The following is a 16,433-nucleotide window of genomic DNA, read 5'->3' as shown; positions in this document are numbered from 1 at the left end:
ATTATTTGAATTAATGCCAAACTCAATCTCGAATCCAACTTCAAATATTCTTTTTAGATCAATCTTAAATTCAAGTACTCCTATTTGAATTCGATCCCAAATATCCCAAATCCAGTTTTAATCAAATCCTTCTCGTTTTCATATTCGAGTGCGGTTCAAATCATTCATGGTGAATTCAAATACCTTCCCGTTCAATTCATATTCGAGTGCGGTTCAAATCATTCATGGTACATTCAAATACCTTCCCGTTCAATCGCTTCACGAATCCATTTTCAGTTCAAATCTCGTATTCAAATCATCGTTCCAACATAATATCCATTTTCAATTCGAACTCATTTTGAATTACACAATTCAATTCAATTCAATCTTTCAAATTGAATTGCTATAAATCTATTTCGAATCCAAGTACAATCATCGAATCATCACACTTTCGATTCCAAATTCGACTACCTTTATTCGAATCTTTACAAATCCAGTTTACAATTCAAATGCAATTGATATCTCTCACATCTCTCTTTCTCTCTCATCTCTCCTCTCCAGCACCCATGCCGGCCACCACTCTTTCCAGCTCCTTCCTCTCTCTCTCCCTGCAAAGATCACACCGGCCACCGCAAGCCCATCCCCATGCCCTGCTCTCTCCCGTTCCTTCCACTGGATGGCAAACTCCATCTTTTCCTCCCTCTCCCTTCTCAAGCAAGCTTCTCCACACACATATACGCATGCACAAAGCACAGCAGCAGCACCTTCCTTGCTCGTCTCTCACACAAGCATACATACACGCAAACATGCATACATACACACCAGAGCGCACACACAGGCATCGCAACCACGGCACAGCAACAGCAGCATCACCGACATCGCCCCAGCTCCTCTTCGCGCCCCTGCAAGCACCGCCGCCGCGCTCAGCTCCTCCGCGTCGTGCTGCTGTCGCCGTCCCGAGCCCACACGCTCCTCTGCAGTCGTCGTGCCCGTCGCCGTGGCGCCGTGCCCGCGCACCTCGTCGTGCCGCACCGCCGTGCCCGCGCGCCTCGTCGTGCCGCACCGCCGTCGTCGCTCAGCCACGCCGCGCCGTGCGCCAACTCGCGCACACCGCTGCCCGCGCCGTCCGTCCTCGGTGAGCACCACCGTCACCCTCCTCCTCTCTACCCGCACCGTCGCGCTCAGCTCCACCGCGCTCTGTCTCCTGCGCGCGCCGCCTCGCCCTGGCCCGCGCTTCACCGCCGGCTGCCGACTCACGCCGCGCCGCCCCGGTGCGCAGCGCTGCCTTCACCGCCGCCGCTTGTCTGCGCGCCTCCGGCCTCCACTCTTTCTCCCTCGGTCGCGCCACCCGTGCTGCCGTCTGCGCACCGCTCCCAGCCGCGCCGCGCTGCGCACAGCCGCCGCCCGCGTGCGCCGTGCCGCCTCCTGCCGCGCCGACCCGCGCCTCCCGCCGCGCCGCGCATCCTGTCGCCCGGCCGAGCTCTCCGTCTCTGGCTCTGCCCTTTTCCCTCCGGCGCCGCCGCCTTGAGCTTCTCTGGTCTCCATCCCCCCGACCGGTCGCCGCCTCCATCCGCCGGCCGCTCCCTCTCTCCGGTGCCCTTCTGCCCTCCGGCCGCCTCCCTCTCCCTCCGGTCTCACTCTCTCTCCTGTGAGCCGCTCGGGCAAAAAGGCCACCCGGCCTTATCTTTTCCCCCCTACCTCTCTCACGCCGACATGTGGGCCCCAGTGGCCAGGCAAGCTCTCCGGTCCACCGGCCTGGTTCACGGTGGACCGAACACCCGCAGCCCACACCGGTCCACAGCCCATGAGCCGAGTCCACATGAGCCCGGTCCACGGTGCACCACCCTCAATCTCCCTCCGGTTCACGAATCCCATAGACCGAGTCCGTGAAACAGTGGCATTTTCTAAATTCCAGGTTTTTTTATTCCGGCAATCTTCCGTCCGCTATATCTCCTCCGTTTTAACTCCGATTTCGGCGATTCTTTCGCCAATATTCCTCTAAAAATCATAATCTACCTCCATGCCAAATCTTATGATTTTTGGAGTTCTTTTATTTTCTCATTCAATAATTATTTCGTGTCGTGGCGTTTAATCTAGATTCAGATCTCGTCTTTTAATAAATAAAGTGAGTTAGATAATTTCATAAAGATGTTTAGGTTGTAATCGTAGATTAGTAGCTTGTGATAACCTAGCTTAAGTAGATTAATTCCTTTTCTTAATAAGAATACCTAAATGTTGTTTCAATTAAATGTTTAAGAATAAATCGTTATTTCATGTGATAGTTTATAGATTAAATCTTAGTTATAATTAATGTAATAAGTTAATTAGGGTAGCAGTTAAATAAATAAATAAATGTTAATAGAATATGATAGAATAATTTAATATTGGTAAATAATTAATTGAATACTCTTTTAAGTAATTAATTAATTAGATTAAAGATTAATCTAATTAATTAATTACATGCATGCTTTTATGATAGCATTAAATATAACTTAATTAGTGTGGCAGTTAAACAACACTAAGTAATTAAGATTAGTTGCTAAATAACCATATTTAGTGCTATAGATTAGAATATTTAATCTCCACACTTAAGCACTTATAATTGTCTAGAGTTATACTTACGTATATATTTATTTTGAATAAGATTCTACCAGACCTCATCTTTAGACAGTTTAAATAACCATTTATATAGAAGTGCATATAGAAGTACATTATTTTGAGCATCAAGGTCTTATATTCCTAAACCCCCTGATCTTTAGGTTGGCATAGAAAACTGCATTTTGCTAGGTGATACTTTTTTTGTTGCTATCACTTTGCCAATAAAATCTGAAACGAAAGTATTACTGTCTTTTAAGAACCCCACGAGGAACTAGGAAGAAGGACATCATATATGTTGGTAGGTTACTGCGGACTGAGTTGAGAAGGACAAGTCTACCTTCAGATGATAAATACTTGCCTATTCAACTACTCAACCTCTTTTCAAACCTCTTCTCCACTTCTTTCCAGTCTGAGTTTCAAAGTTTACGATAGTGAATTGGAATACCCAAATAGCGCATAGGAAGATCTCCCCTGGTGCATCCAAAAACATTTTCGTATTGATTACTACTATCTTTCGCATCGCCAAATCAGAACAATTCGTTCTTATGGAAGTTGATCTTTAGAGCAGATAACTGCTCGAATGCGTATAGCAAGAGCTTCAAATTTCTGGCCTTTTTCGGATCATGTTCCATGAAGAGGATTGTTTCATCAGCATATTAGAGAATAGATAGACCCTCCTGTACAAGGTGAGGCACTATTCCCTTAATCTGATCAACCCTTTTTCCTCTCGCGATTATGTTGCTAATATGTCCGCGCCAATATTAAATAATATCAGTAATAAGAGATCTCCCTGACATAATCCTCTTTTCGTTTGGAAGTATCGTTCGGTCGGGTCATTAACTTTGATAGCTACACTACCTCTAGATATGAATTGTTCCACCCAAGAACACCATTTCGATAAGAAACATTTCATTCAGAGGCATTGAAAGAGAAAATGCCATTTGACTTTGTCGTAGACTTTCTCAAAATCTATTTTTAATAGAGCCTCATTTAACTTCTTTCGATGGAGTTCGTGTATAGTTTTATGAAGAATAACTACCCCTTCTAGTATATTATGACAAAACATAAAAGTTATTTGGGTTGGTCAGATTATTTGATCTGCTATGCTATTTATACCATTGATTGTCATTTTTGTGAATATTTTGAAACTAACATTCAATAGGCAAAATTGGCCTATATTGCTGAATGTGACTTGCTTCCTTAGTTTTTGGTAGGAGAATGATTTCTTTGAAGTTTAGGTTGTATAGTGGAAGAACTCCAGAATGCAACTCATGGAACAATGTTATCAAGTCATCCTTGATAATGTCCCAGAACATCTGGTAAAACTCTGCCAGAAAACCATCAGGGTCGGAGGCTTTGTTATGTTCCATTTAGAACACAGCGTCCCAAACCTCCTTTTCGGTGAAAGGGGATGTAAGGATTTCATTTTCGGTACCTATTACCTGTGATATATCCTCTGTCCAGGATTCACTCATAGCGAACTAGTTCATCATAGGTGGACCAAATAAGTCTTTGTAGTATTTTGTTGTCTAATTAGTTATCTGGGTTTCTCCCTCTATCTTTCCTTCTTTGTGCTCCAAGCAGAAGATTCTTTGCTTTCTATGCTTTCCATTAGCTATCATCTGGAAATAACGAGTGTTATTATCTCCGTGAAGGATTTGATTGACTTTTGCTCATTGGTACTATTTTGTCTCTTCTTCCCGTAGAAGTTTGACTAACTTTTCGTTGGCTTGTTTTTTTTAGAAAGAGCTCGGATTCAGATAAGTCTCTTGACTCTGAATATTTTTCAAGGGCATCTATGGTCTTCAGCAGTGGCGGATCTAGGATTTTTTCGTAGGGTAGTCATTCAAATTTTTAAGATCACAAATTCAGTAAAAAAAGTATAAAATTTGACAAAAGACAATGCAAATTCGGTACTTCGCTAATTCAGTATAATATCGTAAATTCAACAATGAATCCTATTTTGTAAAACCGTAATATAAATAGTCCAAACATGACATAAGATCTTACATAAGTGAAAGACTACATCATTACGATACTATTCTAGATCCTTCACTTTGCGCTTTCTCATGGCCATGAAAGACTCGATTTAATCCACTCCCACTTTCTATTTCACCCAACTCAAGTGTAGTCTTAAGTTTTTAAGATCTAACATCTCGAAGCATGTCACGACGCTTACAAAAAACTCCAATAATATTCAGCTAGCGAGAAACTTGTCCAAAGAAAATAGCACAACCAACATTCCCCTTGGCAACAACAACAAGAATCAATTGGAGTTGATGTACAAAACAATAGATGTAATAAGCAGAAGGAGACTCTTTCATAATCAATATTTTCAGCTCATTAATCTCTCCTTTCATATTACTAGCTCCATCATATCCTTGCCCACGAATTTAACTAAGAGTTAAGTGGTGACCAACAAGCAGAGACTGAATTGCTGCCTTAAGTGACAAAGAACTGGTATTGGCTACATAAACTACTCAAAGAAACCTCTCACACACCCTTCCAAATTTATCAACATAACGCAAACAAAGAGCTAGTTGTTCTTTATGTGATATATCACTAGACTCATCAGCTAGAATTGTTCTTTATGTGGTTATTGTTTTTGAGTTTGAGCATGTTTTTCAGCTGCAGTTTTCTTTGTCTTTGCTTCATGTTTCTGGAAAAGCGAAGCAATATCTTCCTACCTCTTCATCTATGTGAAACAACCCTGACTGAAGCCAATTATTCAGAAAAAATGATAGTAGCTATGAGACGCAACATAAAAGAAAGATGTTAACCGGCTGTGAGAGTGAAGTGGCTGAGGCTAGATGATCACGGGAGTTCAAGATATAATCGTTGCAGACTTGCAGTCCTAGAGATTTTTTAAGTTGTTGTACTGTAAGAAAAATAGAGACATGGTTAACCCAGGAACAAAATGATGTGTATTAACCCAGCAAAAAAAATATAGACATGTGTATTAACATGTTTTGCCCATTGGTTCAAAGAAGTATGATTAACCCAGGAATATCTCAACGGTTCCATACGATCAAACGTGAAAACGATGGAATGGGGTTGCGGATGGACCGATGGTCAATGGAGTGGACATACTCACGTACCTGGTGGCCGGTGCTGCCGGATGGACTGATGGATCGATTGTCGGACGTACTCACATTTCACGTACTGGGGCTGTGGATGCCTGATGGGCGATGCAATGGATTTTACAACCAGGCTAACTAACTTTTAATCGGACTGGGCTGAACCAGGGTAGTCCCGGGCCTACCAGGACTACCCTGTGGGTCCGCCCCTGGTCTTCAGAAGCTCTTCCTTTTGTTGCTTATATGTTTCACTGGTGTGGGCAGCTCAACCTCTAAGGTTCCGTCTCAGTGCACCAAGTTTGTTTGTCTATTTTTGAATTAGTGTATGTTCTTTTTTCGTTTGATTCCATACCTCCTTTACTCGATTCGCAAACCCTTCGCGAGCTAGCTATCTCAGTTCTAGCATAAAGGGTCTGTACCTGCCTTGAGGTATTGAGTCCCAGGTGCTAAGGAGAATATTTTTGTTCCCATTATATGAACATTAGTATCTGATCGAATTTCTCGAAGGTGGGTTTTTGAAGGTTATTGGACCATGTGTATTGATAGCCAATCATCCATTTTTCTAAGATTCAAACAGTCAGTTATAACATTAAACGAGGATGACCATCGATTTGAGAATCTATCGTTAATTTTTTCACCTAAATCTTAAAATGTTAATGTCCCCCATCAACAAAACGAGGGTTATTACGGCCGGGGTTGACAAAGTCTTCCAAAAACTTTGGCGTGTTAATTCCTAGCGCTGGTGAAAGATACACGAACTCTGACCACTTTGCAGCTGTAAGAAGGGAACGCATCGCCATGACCTTCTGATCTCGACGCTTATGCTGCTCCGTCGTAGTGGTTCTGCACAGCACGATTCAGCATAGAAAAGCTTATTTGTTTGAGAAAAAAAAACCTCAAGATCGCTAAGCACGCGCTTTCCATTTACAGGAAAGATTTATCTAAATGTCTATTGATTTGGAACCTTCACAGCTTTTTGAGCTTTTGTTTAGTTGTTTGCGAAGTTTTGCAGATTGCTATGAATCTTTGATTCAAAGAAATCTAAATCCATGGGCTATATTATGTGGTCAATTGAAGAAATATATTAGTTCCCCTCGATGCCATAACTCATCAAAATATATGTGCTTTATTTACTCCCACGGTCTCTGCTGGACTAGAGGAACGTACGATAGAAAACTAGAAATATCCTGAGAATTTCCTACGAAATCCTTGCGTCTCGGGGCCAGCATTTTGCTTTCCTGGAAGCGAACTGATAGCAAAGTGCTCTCTGCCTCTGCAAGACAAGGACAAGATGGGATTTAATAATAGCCAAGCAGCAAGAAAAAATAATAATATCCAAGTAGGAAACAGTATACTGAAAGTGCAGGTACATCGAGCTAGCTGAAGAGCAACAGTGCAACACACTGCCCGCTCTGTCGTTTTGTGAAAGGGGGCAAGAAGAGAACATGGAGGAAGAGGGGAGGAGAGGGACTCCTTCTCTGCTGAAGCCGCCATCGCCGCCTGAAACCGAAGCTGGTTCTCTGCAGGAACACATCGCCTGTGATATTACCGAGGTCAGATGAACTCTAGCCTCTCTATCTTGGCATCTGTTTGATATTTCCTCGCTTTGGAGTTTGTTTTCTTGCTTGTTTCCATGCATTTTCTGGAAGGATTTGTTTCCATGTACTAGTTTTGGTTTGACCTACCGTATGTAAATATATCAAGACTAGTTTCACTTCAGCTTGTAGGATGGACGCCACTGGTAGAACTGAAAAGAATCACCAAGAAGGACGAGGTCAACGCCCGGATTGTTGGCAAGTTAGAGTCATACCAGCCTCTCTGCTCCGTCAAGGACCGCAGCGCTCTGAGGTATCTATGTGTGAATCGATATCATGTTGAGCTGCTTGCCGACGCACGAGCTATCCAGTCTCTGATTACAAAGTTACTCAAGTTGTTTCATTACCAATGGCTGGCACTGTGTGTGTGTGTGTGTGTGTGTGTGTGTGTGTGTGTGTGTGTGTGTTTGCAGAATGATTGAAGATGCAGAGGAGAAAGGGCTGATCTCACCTGGTTCAACAACGCTAGTCGAGCCAACGAGCGGCAATATGGGGATAGGTCTGGCGTACATTGCTGTGATCAGAGGTTACAAGTTCGTTGCAGTCATGCCTGCTGAGTACTCTCTTGACAAGCAGATCTTGCTGACATATCTGGGAGCCGATGTGGTGTTAACCGGTAAGCATGCGCAGCCACAAAGATCATCATGCCATCTCTTGCCTTGAGACCAATGTCAGAACTTGAGCATTGCATTTGATGTTTGTTTAGTTTTCGCATTTGCGGGACTAGCGCTATATGCTGAACTCTATTGCTTAATTCTATGCTGTTTTCAGATCCTACACTTGGCTTCCAGGGGCAACTTGACAAACTGGAACAACTCAGGAATGAAATACCCAATATGCATGTTCTTGATCAGTTTGCAAACGCAGCAAATCCTGAAGCACACTTTACATGGACTGGTACCTATTCTTACAAACTATCACCTAGTTATAAAAGAGTTCTTGATCTTTTGATCGATATCACGGGTCAGATAATGTTATGTTGCTGCCTTGCTGGAGTGTTGCATGATATATTGTGTGGCCATTTCTACCTAGGACCTGAGATTTGGAAGGATACGGCAGGCAAAGTAGATATTTTTGTGGCCAGTTCAGGCACGGGAGGTACTGTTTCTGGTGTCGGAAAATATTTGAAGATGAAAAACCCAGCTGTGAAGGTCATTTGTGTTGAGCCTGCTGAGAGTCCAGTCATTTCAGGTAAACTGATAATCTTACAATCATATCAACATCGCACCTAGTGATCAAATGCTCCGAGAAACAAAAAAAAAACTCTAATGATCACTAACAAATATATTTGACAATATGAGTTGTTTACTTTCATGGTTACTTTTCTGATTTCGGTTTTAGGTGGCAAGCCTTCTCGGCACAAAATTCAAGGAGTTGGTCCAGGATTTGTACCCAAGAACTTGGACATGTCACTCATCGATGAGATCATTGTGGTAACCGCAGAAGATGCAATGGCGAACGCGAGGAGGCTGGCCAGGGAAGAGGGCCTGCTCGTTGGCATATCATCTGGAGCAAATTTGGCAGCTTGCCTCGAGGTTTGCGCGATCGTGCCTTCTAATTCTTCTGACCGGATTCTTATTCCATTTCTTCCCCATCTTTGATTGCCTGATCCTTGAAATGCAATTTTAGGTGGCGTCAAGAGAAGAGAACAGGGGGAAGATGATTGTCACCATGTTTCCCAGCGGTGGCGAGAGATACATGAACTCTGACCTCTTTGCAGCTGCAAGAGAGGAATGCATCGCCATGACCTTCTGATCTTGATAGTTATGCAGATCTGTAATAGTGGTGTGGAAAGATTCAGCACAATAGAAGCTATTTTTTTTTAAGAATCAAGATTGCTAAGCATGTGTTTCTCATTTATTGTCACACCCGATTTTAAAAGAACAAATCAGATACATTTCACATGTATGTTAAGATTAAATTTCATATATAGGGTGATTTTATAAGTGATAACATAACAGTGTTATAACATAACGATAAGATTCATTACAAAGGATCCATAGGTCTTAAAAAAACACTAAGATAACTTCTAATGGTAGCGAGTCTTCTATCTATCCACATGTGTTATTCGGGAGAGTGCTAGCCTATAACATGGTCTTCAGGTCGGAAACTTTTTTCGTCTAGAACTCAGCTTCCATCATCCGGGATGTCATCGAAGTCTTCACTTTCTGAGCAGTATCAAGAGATTGGGAGAAGGCAAGTATGAGTACATGGAATACTCAGCAAGTGGAAAAACATGACATGAAGATTTAAGACAAGAAATACTCGACTCAGGTTGACTGCATCTATGCCATCCTAATCTAGGACTAAAAAGGACTTAGCAATTCTATTTACTATATGTGATGACTCTAACATTAAAGGAACAGCTCATCGGATTCTATCCTACTACTAGACTCACCAGATATCTCATATTCGGCTACCAACTCATCGGGGTACCACCACCCGACTAACTATCCAAAACCTCCACTAATCATGAAGAAGCTCAAGATCGCTCTTGATCGTGAGCACAGCTGATCGATCAGTTTTATACTCTGCAGAGTCTACACACTTTACCCACGAGTCGTGATCAACTCTTTTGCTGGTAACCGTCGGTACCTTGCACACTTCTAAGTTGTGCGCTGAGAGATCACTACAAGGTCGTTACAAAAGCTCCCATCGAACTGTAAGCACCCACTAAGGTTTTATCGCTCACAGCGATTCCATCACTGCAGAAGCCCCCTCTTGTGCCACTCAACCGTCTAATGGTGCTCACAGAACTAGAGGGATGGCTAATTAATTAGCCAGACCATACCCATATAGGCCTCGTGGTTACGTTGTTACGCCGAGTTATATGTTCATAAAGTGGTCCTTAGGATCTCAAGCAGGTACTCGCACATCACCCAATGCGCACACAACAGTCATACCAACCAAACCAACCTGTCTAGATCCCTATGTTCCATGTTGCTACAAAAGATTACCCAAACCGGTTCATGTTACAGAGACCATTAGTCAGATTAACATTTAAACCACCCGACTTGACAGCATGACTAAGTATTTCTACCCTTGACACTTAAACTACAACACAAGCGACAAGGATAATCATGAAAAGTACTAATAAACCATAAACATGGGATCATATTGACAAGCATGCATTTAGAAAGTAAAAGGCACACTTTTCTATAATATGATCAATGTGATCAAGGGCACTTGCCTTCAACAGCGAGCTGCTCAAACTCTTCAAAGTTCGGTCCTGCAGATTCACGAACTGCTCATCTCCTATTGCAATCGCGCACATCGAAAATAAACAAATACAAACATCTAAAAACAATACACTAAACAGAAGCAAAACGCTATGAAAAGCTGTAGCGAAAATGGTCCTATTAGGTCATGATTGTGATTTTGGTGATTAATGACAACATAGTCAATGGGACTAACATGTTTGTCAAATATATGCTTTAGTAGGTCTCATGGATGCAACAAAAGAAAAGTCACTGAAGCCGGAACAAAGAGAGAAATGAATTGGACTTGTTCCATAAATTTTGATGTGATCAAATAGGATGGATTTCTATATAATCTTGTAGAGCTCTTCACAAGCTTTCCATAGAGCCAAAAATCATCAAAATCGGAGTTCGGAGCGAAAAGTTATGCCCAAAATACATAACGTTGTTCTGCTGAAATTTGCCTGACCGGATAGTCCGATGCTCACATAAAAATTAGTCTGGTGCTACATAGGATAATCCGGTGAGAAAAATGAAAAATAGTCCGGTGTTCACAAAAAATTTGAAGCAGAATCTTTTGCCTCATCGGATGATCCGGTATTCACAAAATGAACACACCAGGCTATTATTTTCAGAGAGCTCTAAAATGAAGATATGCACATAGGATAGTCCGGTGCATTTGTCTGGTGTTTAATAAGTTATCACAGAATAATCCGGTGTTCACAGATGAGTCTGAGTGGGTTCCAATGACTAGTTTCTTCTACTATACTCACCGGATGATCCGGTGTTGAACAAACCAGACTATTATTTCCAGAGAGCATCAAAATAAACTTATACACATAGGATAATCTAGTGCATTTATCCGGTGTTCAGTGAGTCATCACAGGATAATCCGGTGTTCACAGAGGCTTGAGTGGGGTTTCAACAACTAGTTTGTGAGAATGTACTCACCGGATGATCCGGTGTTAGTATTACTGTTCTCACCGGATCATCCGGTGTTAACAGCTTTTTAGAGTCGTTGGGTTAACGGCTAATGCTCGAGTTTAAGCCTATAAATACCACTCCACTCAGTCATTTGAGTGTGCTGGAGTACAGAGAAGTTCATATACACCTGAGATGACATCCAAGCCACCAAAGTGCTTATAGTGATCATACAAGGCGATTAAGCACAAGATTAGTGAGTGATTAGTGCTTATAGGATAAGAGAGTGAGTTGCTAGGTGATTGCTGCCTAGAGAGTGGATCAAGGAGTGACCCAACAGTGTACCTCTTGGTACGCCGGCACTTTGGAGTCTTGGTGACTCGCCGGTAAGCTTGTTGACCCTCCGACTTGGTGTGGAGTGGCGGCAAGGCAATTGTGCCGGGACGCGGGGACCCTTGCCTTTGTGGCTCAAGCTCCGAAGTGATCACAGCGACGAGGAACTGGAAGAGAGGCTAGTGGTGAGACCTTGCCTTGGAGGCTTAGTGGCTCATCCGGGTGGAGGCCTTATCTTTGTGACTCGGTGGCTCAAAGGCCGTGACCGAGTGTTGACCGGGGGTATATCCTTTGTGGAGCTCCAACGTGGACTAAGGGTGGTATTCATGCCATCGATACCACAGGAAAAAATCATTGTGCCGAGTTTGCTCTCTCTACCTTATTTACGTTTCCGCATTTACTTACTTGCAATTTAACTTCTTAGATAGGTTGCAAGCGCTTTGATCGGTAGAGTAGACACACTAAATAAACCTAGAACATATTTAGATAGAAATTGATATACGTTTATCTTGTATTATTTTTGGAGTCGAAATAGTTTTAAATGTCCTAATTCACCCCCCCTCTTAGAACATCACCGATCCCTTCAAAAGCCTACTAACAGATAGTACTCGCTACTACGATCGTGTGAGCGTAAGAATTGTCTAAAACAGAGCTCGTATGAAAAAGTTATGAGGGTTTTAAGCTACAAGAGTTTTTCTGAAAATGAATAAGCGCTAATTTGTAAAAACAGAAAGTTCTAAAGCATATTTGTAAAATTTAAGGACCTATTTGTAAATAAGTAAAAATTCAGAGGACTGAAAGTAAAATAATGGTACTAACAGGGGCATAATTATGAAAATAGTAAAATCTAAGGGCCTAAATGCAAGATCACCTAATTTCAGATATTAAAGGATTTAATTTTGAATTGAAAAACCTAATTAATGTGTCAGCAAGCTGACTGGGCTCGGGTGGGTGACGTGGCCGACACGTGAGCGACGCGTGGCGCTAACGTGGATCACATAATCTGATTGGGCTTATGTGCCACGTGTCAAAATCCTATTGGCTCGTGAAGGGGTACGCTGGCGTTCTAATCTCGATCGTTGATCAAGAATTGGGCGGCTTATCGGCTTCCTTCTTCCTCTGGGCGACGTGAACGGCGGCACGGGGCTTCGGTGTGGCGGCGTTGGCTCGGGTGGCGCCGTAACTTCACCGCCGGCATCAAGGGTCTCTAGCGAGCGGCGGAAAAGCTTCACCAAGTGTCAGGGATTCCATTTGAGGCACGTGTCGGCGTCGGCGTGTGGCGGAGGCTCGGTGGTGACTAGAGCTCGGCTCCAGTGGCAAAACTCGACGACGAGAGGTCGTGGACGTCTAGATGCAGTTGGCGAACAGTGTCGTGAGCTCGAACAATGTCGGGGAGGCACGGTACATCACAGTGACGGGGTGCAGTAGAACTACAGTGGCTTCGCGAGAGCTCTCGAGTGGGGGAAAACTAACGGAATTTGGGGGTTTGGGCGCAGTGGAGCGAGAGGAAGCTCGACCAGGGGTTTGATTCGGGTTTTATAGTCGCGGGAGGGGTGGACGGTTGCGGAGATGAGGGGGATCGTGGCGGTGGTTTTGGACGTGGCTTTGTGTCATGGGCGCGGAGGCGGATCGTGACAAAGGGGCACACTCAGGATGATTGCAAAGAGGTTCTCTACTGTAACATTTGCAACAAAAGTGATCACAAGACTACAAAGTGCTATATACTCAAGATTTCCAAACTGAATGCTTCGCTATTTGGTTTTGGAGCGAGTAAATTTGGGTTCCTGTAGCTTCCTGTGGTTAGTAGTAAAGGTGTTGCATCCGATTCAACACCTATGGCTCTAATCAAAATTTTGGAGTTAGTCTCTCGGCTGAGGTTGTACAATATGAACTACAACGTCTCACCCGTCTTGACTGGAAATGGGAGGCAAAATCGCTTGGAGATGGAAACTTTCTTGTGGCATTCCCATCTGAGGAAGAGCTTCACAAGATAGTTGACATTGAGTTCCGTCTCAAAGCACACGACAGTCAAGGGTATCTTTACCTGGTTTGGATGGCAGTCTAGTTTGCGGATAGAAGGCCCTTATAGTCCGCTTGTTGTCTCCCTCTTTTTTTGTTTCAATTCTTTTGTTTTGTTGTATGGTTGTGTGAATCCGAGCTATACAAAAACCGAAAATGAACTCTTATGTGCTTTATATCATCTTGATGTAACGCTAAGAGTCAATAAAACTTCTTTTATCAAAAAATACAACATTGCAGAAACATCAATTACTTGAAAAATAAGCTTTTGGAAGTCATGAGCAGTGGCTTAACAGAATGCAAATGTTTTCTGTTTAGAATAGTAACATTGTATTTGCACAATGATAATGGCATATTGACATCGTATCGGTATTCTTCAGGTGGCACGCCTGGCAAGCATAAAGGGCATGTTTGGTTGGTAACTAAGCATGCCACAACTAAGATTATGCATGAGCCATAAGTATAACATATCTAATTTGTTGAAGAATTTAGGTTGTTTGGTTGGTTACCAAGAATTATCTAACTTGTGGCAAATTGAATAAGACCAGTGTTTGGATTATTACCACAAGACTTACCATAGGTTTGGCAAAAGTTTATAGCCATTGTTTGGTTTGTAACCAAACTTTGATACAATCACCACTAAGTATGAAGTGGTGAGGTTACCAAACTGTCTCACAATCTCCTCACGTGAACTTCAGGCCAGTGTTAACGCGCTAGGATCAACCGCCACTGTGTTCACATCTAGCAATGTCATAGATAAAAATTCTTTCAGTAATCCAAAGAAGGCGGTTTACCCCTTCTTTTTCTTCCTCGTGTCTAAATAGCCATATCACTTAATTATCTCATAATATTTAAATGGCTACAATTCAAATTGTGATATTTTCAACAACTATTTTTAAACATATAAATATCAACAGCAGTTACCATTCAAGTCATGGTAACAATAGTAACTAGAGTAAACAGAATTACAACACATGCATGCTATGGTAAAAGTATTTACGACCTGTAGCAATATATAGGATTTGCACCATGATATCGTTCCAATACCAGCTAGATCTTACATATTAGAACTTTAGAAGATGGTGCTTATAATATTTGCGCCATATCTATTACACAATCTACTTTAATTTTGCGAGATCGATATGATCTCTATGAGAAGAATAAAGCTGTCATACAGGTGAAACAACGGAGCGCTACTATATTGTTGGATTCTGATCAAAGCAGCCACGACGGATGCATCGGCGTAACCGGTTTCACAGGATACGTTGCCCCTCAAACATATCAACCTGCATTAGTTCAGTGTGTGTAACAATGATTTCTCTTTACAAAATAATAATCAACATGTGTGCAGATACAACTGCAAGCAATAAGGTTAACTCAATAAAACAACACGAATATATATATATATATATAGGAAAACTAGTATGTACTCCTGGGTGTATCTACTCTCACCTCTCATATACCACTTTTACACGTGTGCTATACTTCTTTATCACTTTAAATATACTTCATTAGTAATTATAAGATACTACAATACAAATCCCACAAATTTTTTTATGAAATTCCACGATTTTTTTATCATAATTTGCATATATACTTCTTTTATGCATAAAAAAGAGTATATAGCAAAAAAGAAAGGCTAACATTGAATTTTTTTTTCATACAACTCATATTGGAGTATCTTAGAATTAGTATTAGAGTATACTAAAAATGATAAAAGAGTATAAAGTGTTTGTTTAGGTGGTATATTGCATGTAGGAGTACATACTCCTAGGAGTATAGAATAGGTGTCCCTCTCTCTCTCTATATATATATATCATAACAAGAGCTTGATAACCATTACGATACTTTAGCTGCTCTTACATTGGTCAAAAAAGTGGATGGACATATTAGTACTACTACTACCCAAAAGCATGCAATGGTTGTTTGCTACTCGAGGAGCAGCAAGTTGTTCTAGAGCAACAACACGCGGTGAGTCCTACCCCACTCGATCTCTCAATCAGATTTGGGGGAGAGGGAGACATGGATTTAGGGGAGGGGGAGAGTATGAGAGTGGATTTGGTGGAGGGGGAGAGTGAGAGAGTGGATGCTGGATCGGGGAAGATGAGGCAAGCTACGTTGGAGGCACGCTCCTTGGACTCTTAGAATCTGCTCGAGAGAGGCAAAGAAAAGGTGGACTCTTAGAATCTGCTCGAGAGAGAGGCAAAGAAAAGGGTCACGTTGGAGTTTTCCCGTGACTCTGCTGATCCGCTTCGCGCCAATATTTTCTAAGACGGTGACGCTAGCGCGTTTCTTCTCACCGCGCGCGTGCGTGGCCAAACAGTGGCGCTAGATTTCAGCGCCACGACTACGGTAAAAATTTCTTTGGCAAAGCTATTGGCTGATACCTAACTTCTTGAGGGCATCTTAAAGTTTGAAAGTAAAATAAATGGTAAGCTAAACTAGTGTGGCACGGCTAACCTAAAGTGTTACATGTAGATGCTTCAATCCAAACATCCCCAAATCCAGGGAGTAGAGCCAGGGTTTTTACCTAAAGTCCTGGACACTTCAGTTATTGATGAGGCTGTCACGGTGACCACAGAGGAAGCTATGGGAACACGAGGAGGCTGGCTAAGGAAGAGGGCCTTCTTGTGGGCATATCTTCTGGAGTAAGGGTGGCAACGGGTCTGCCCCCTGCGGGTTTGGCCTGCTCGCACCTGACCCGAAACCCGATT

General features: G+C 42.5%; 1 protein-coding gene across 1 annotated transcript; it reads left to right on the top strand.

Moving 5' to 3' along the window:
• The first annotated feature begins 4,405 nt into the window (after positions 1-4,405).
• LOC133930858 (cysteine synthase-like) lies at positions 4,406-9,072 on the top strand. The gene is made up of 7 exons (XM_062377624.1): positions 4,406-7,207; positions 7,375-7,502; positions 7,663-7,865; positions 8,021-8,146; positions 8,282-8,440; positions 8,591-8,784; positions 8,879-9,072. Exons 1-7 carry the CDS (start codon positions 7,100-7,102, stop codon positions 9,002-9,004), a joined length of 1,044 nt encoding a protein of 347 aa, XP_062233608.1. The 5' UTR covers positions 4,406-7,099; the 3' UTR covers positions 9,005-9,072.
• Positions 9,073-16,433: the final 7,361 nt, after the last annotated feature.

Source organism: Phragmites australis, chromosome 10 (genome assembly GCF_958298935.1).
Source record: "Phragmites australis chromosome 10, lpPhrAust1.1, whole genome shotgun sequence".
Taxonomy (NCBI): domain Eukaryota; kingdom Viridiplantae; phylum Streptophyta; class Magnoliopsida; order Poales; family Poaceae; genus Phragmites; species Phragmites australis.
Note: the sequence above shows the minus strand (reverse complement) of the source record. Positions and strands in the feature narration are given on the sequence as shown.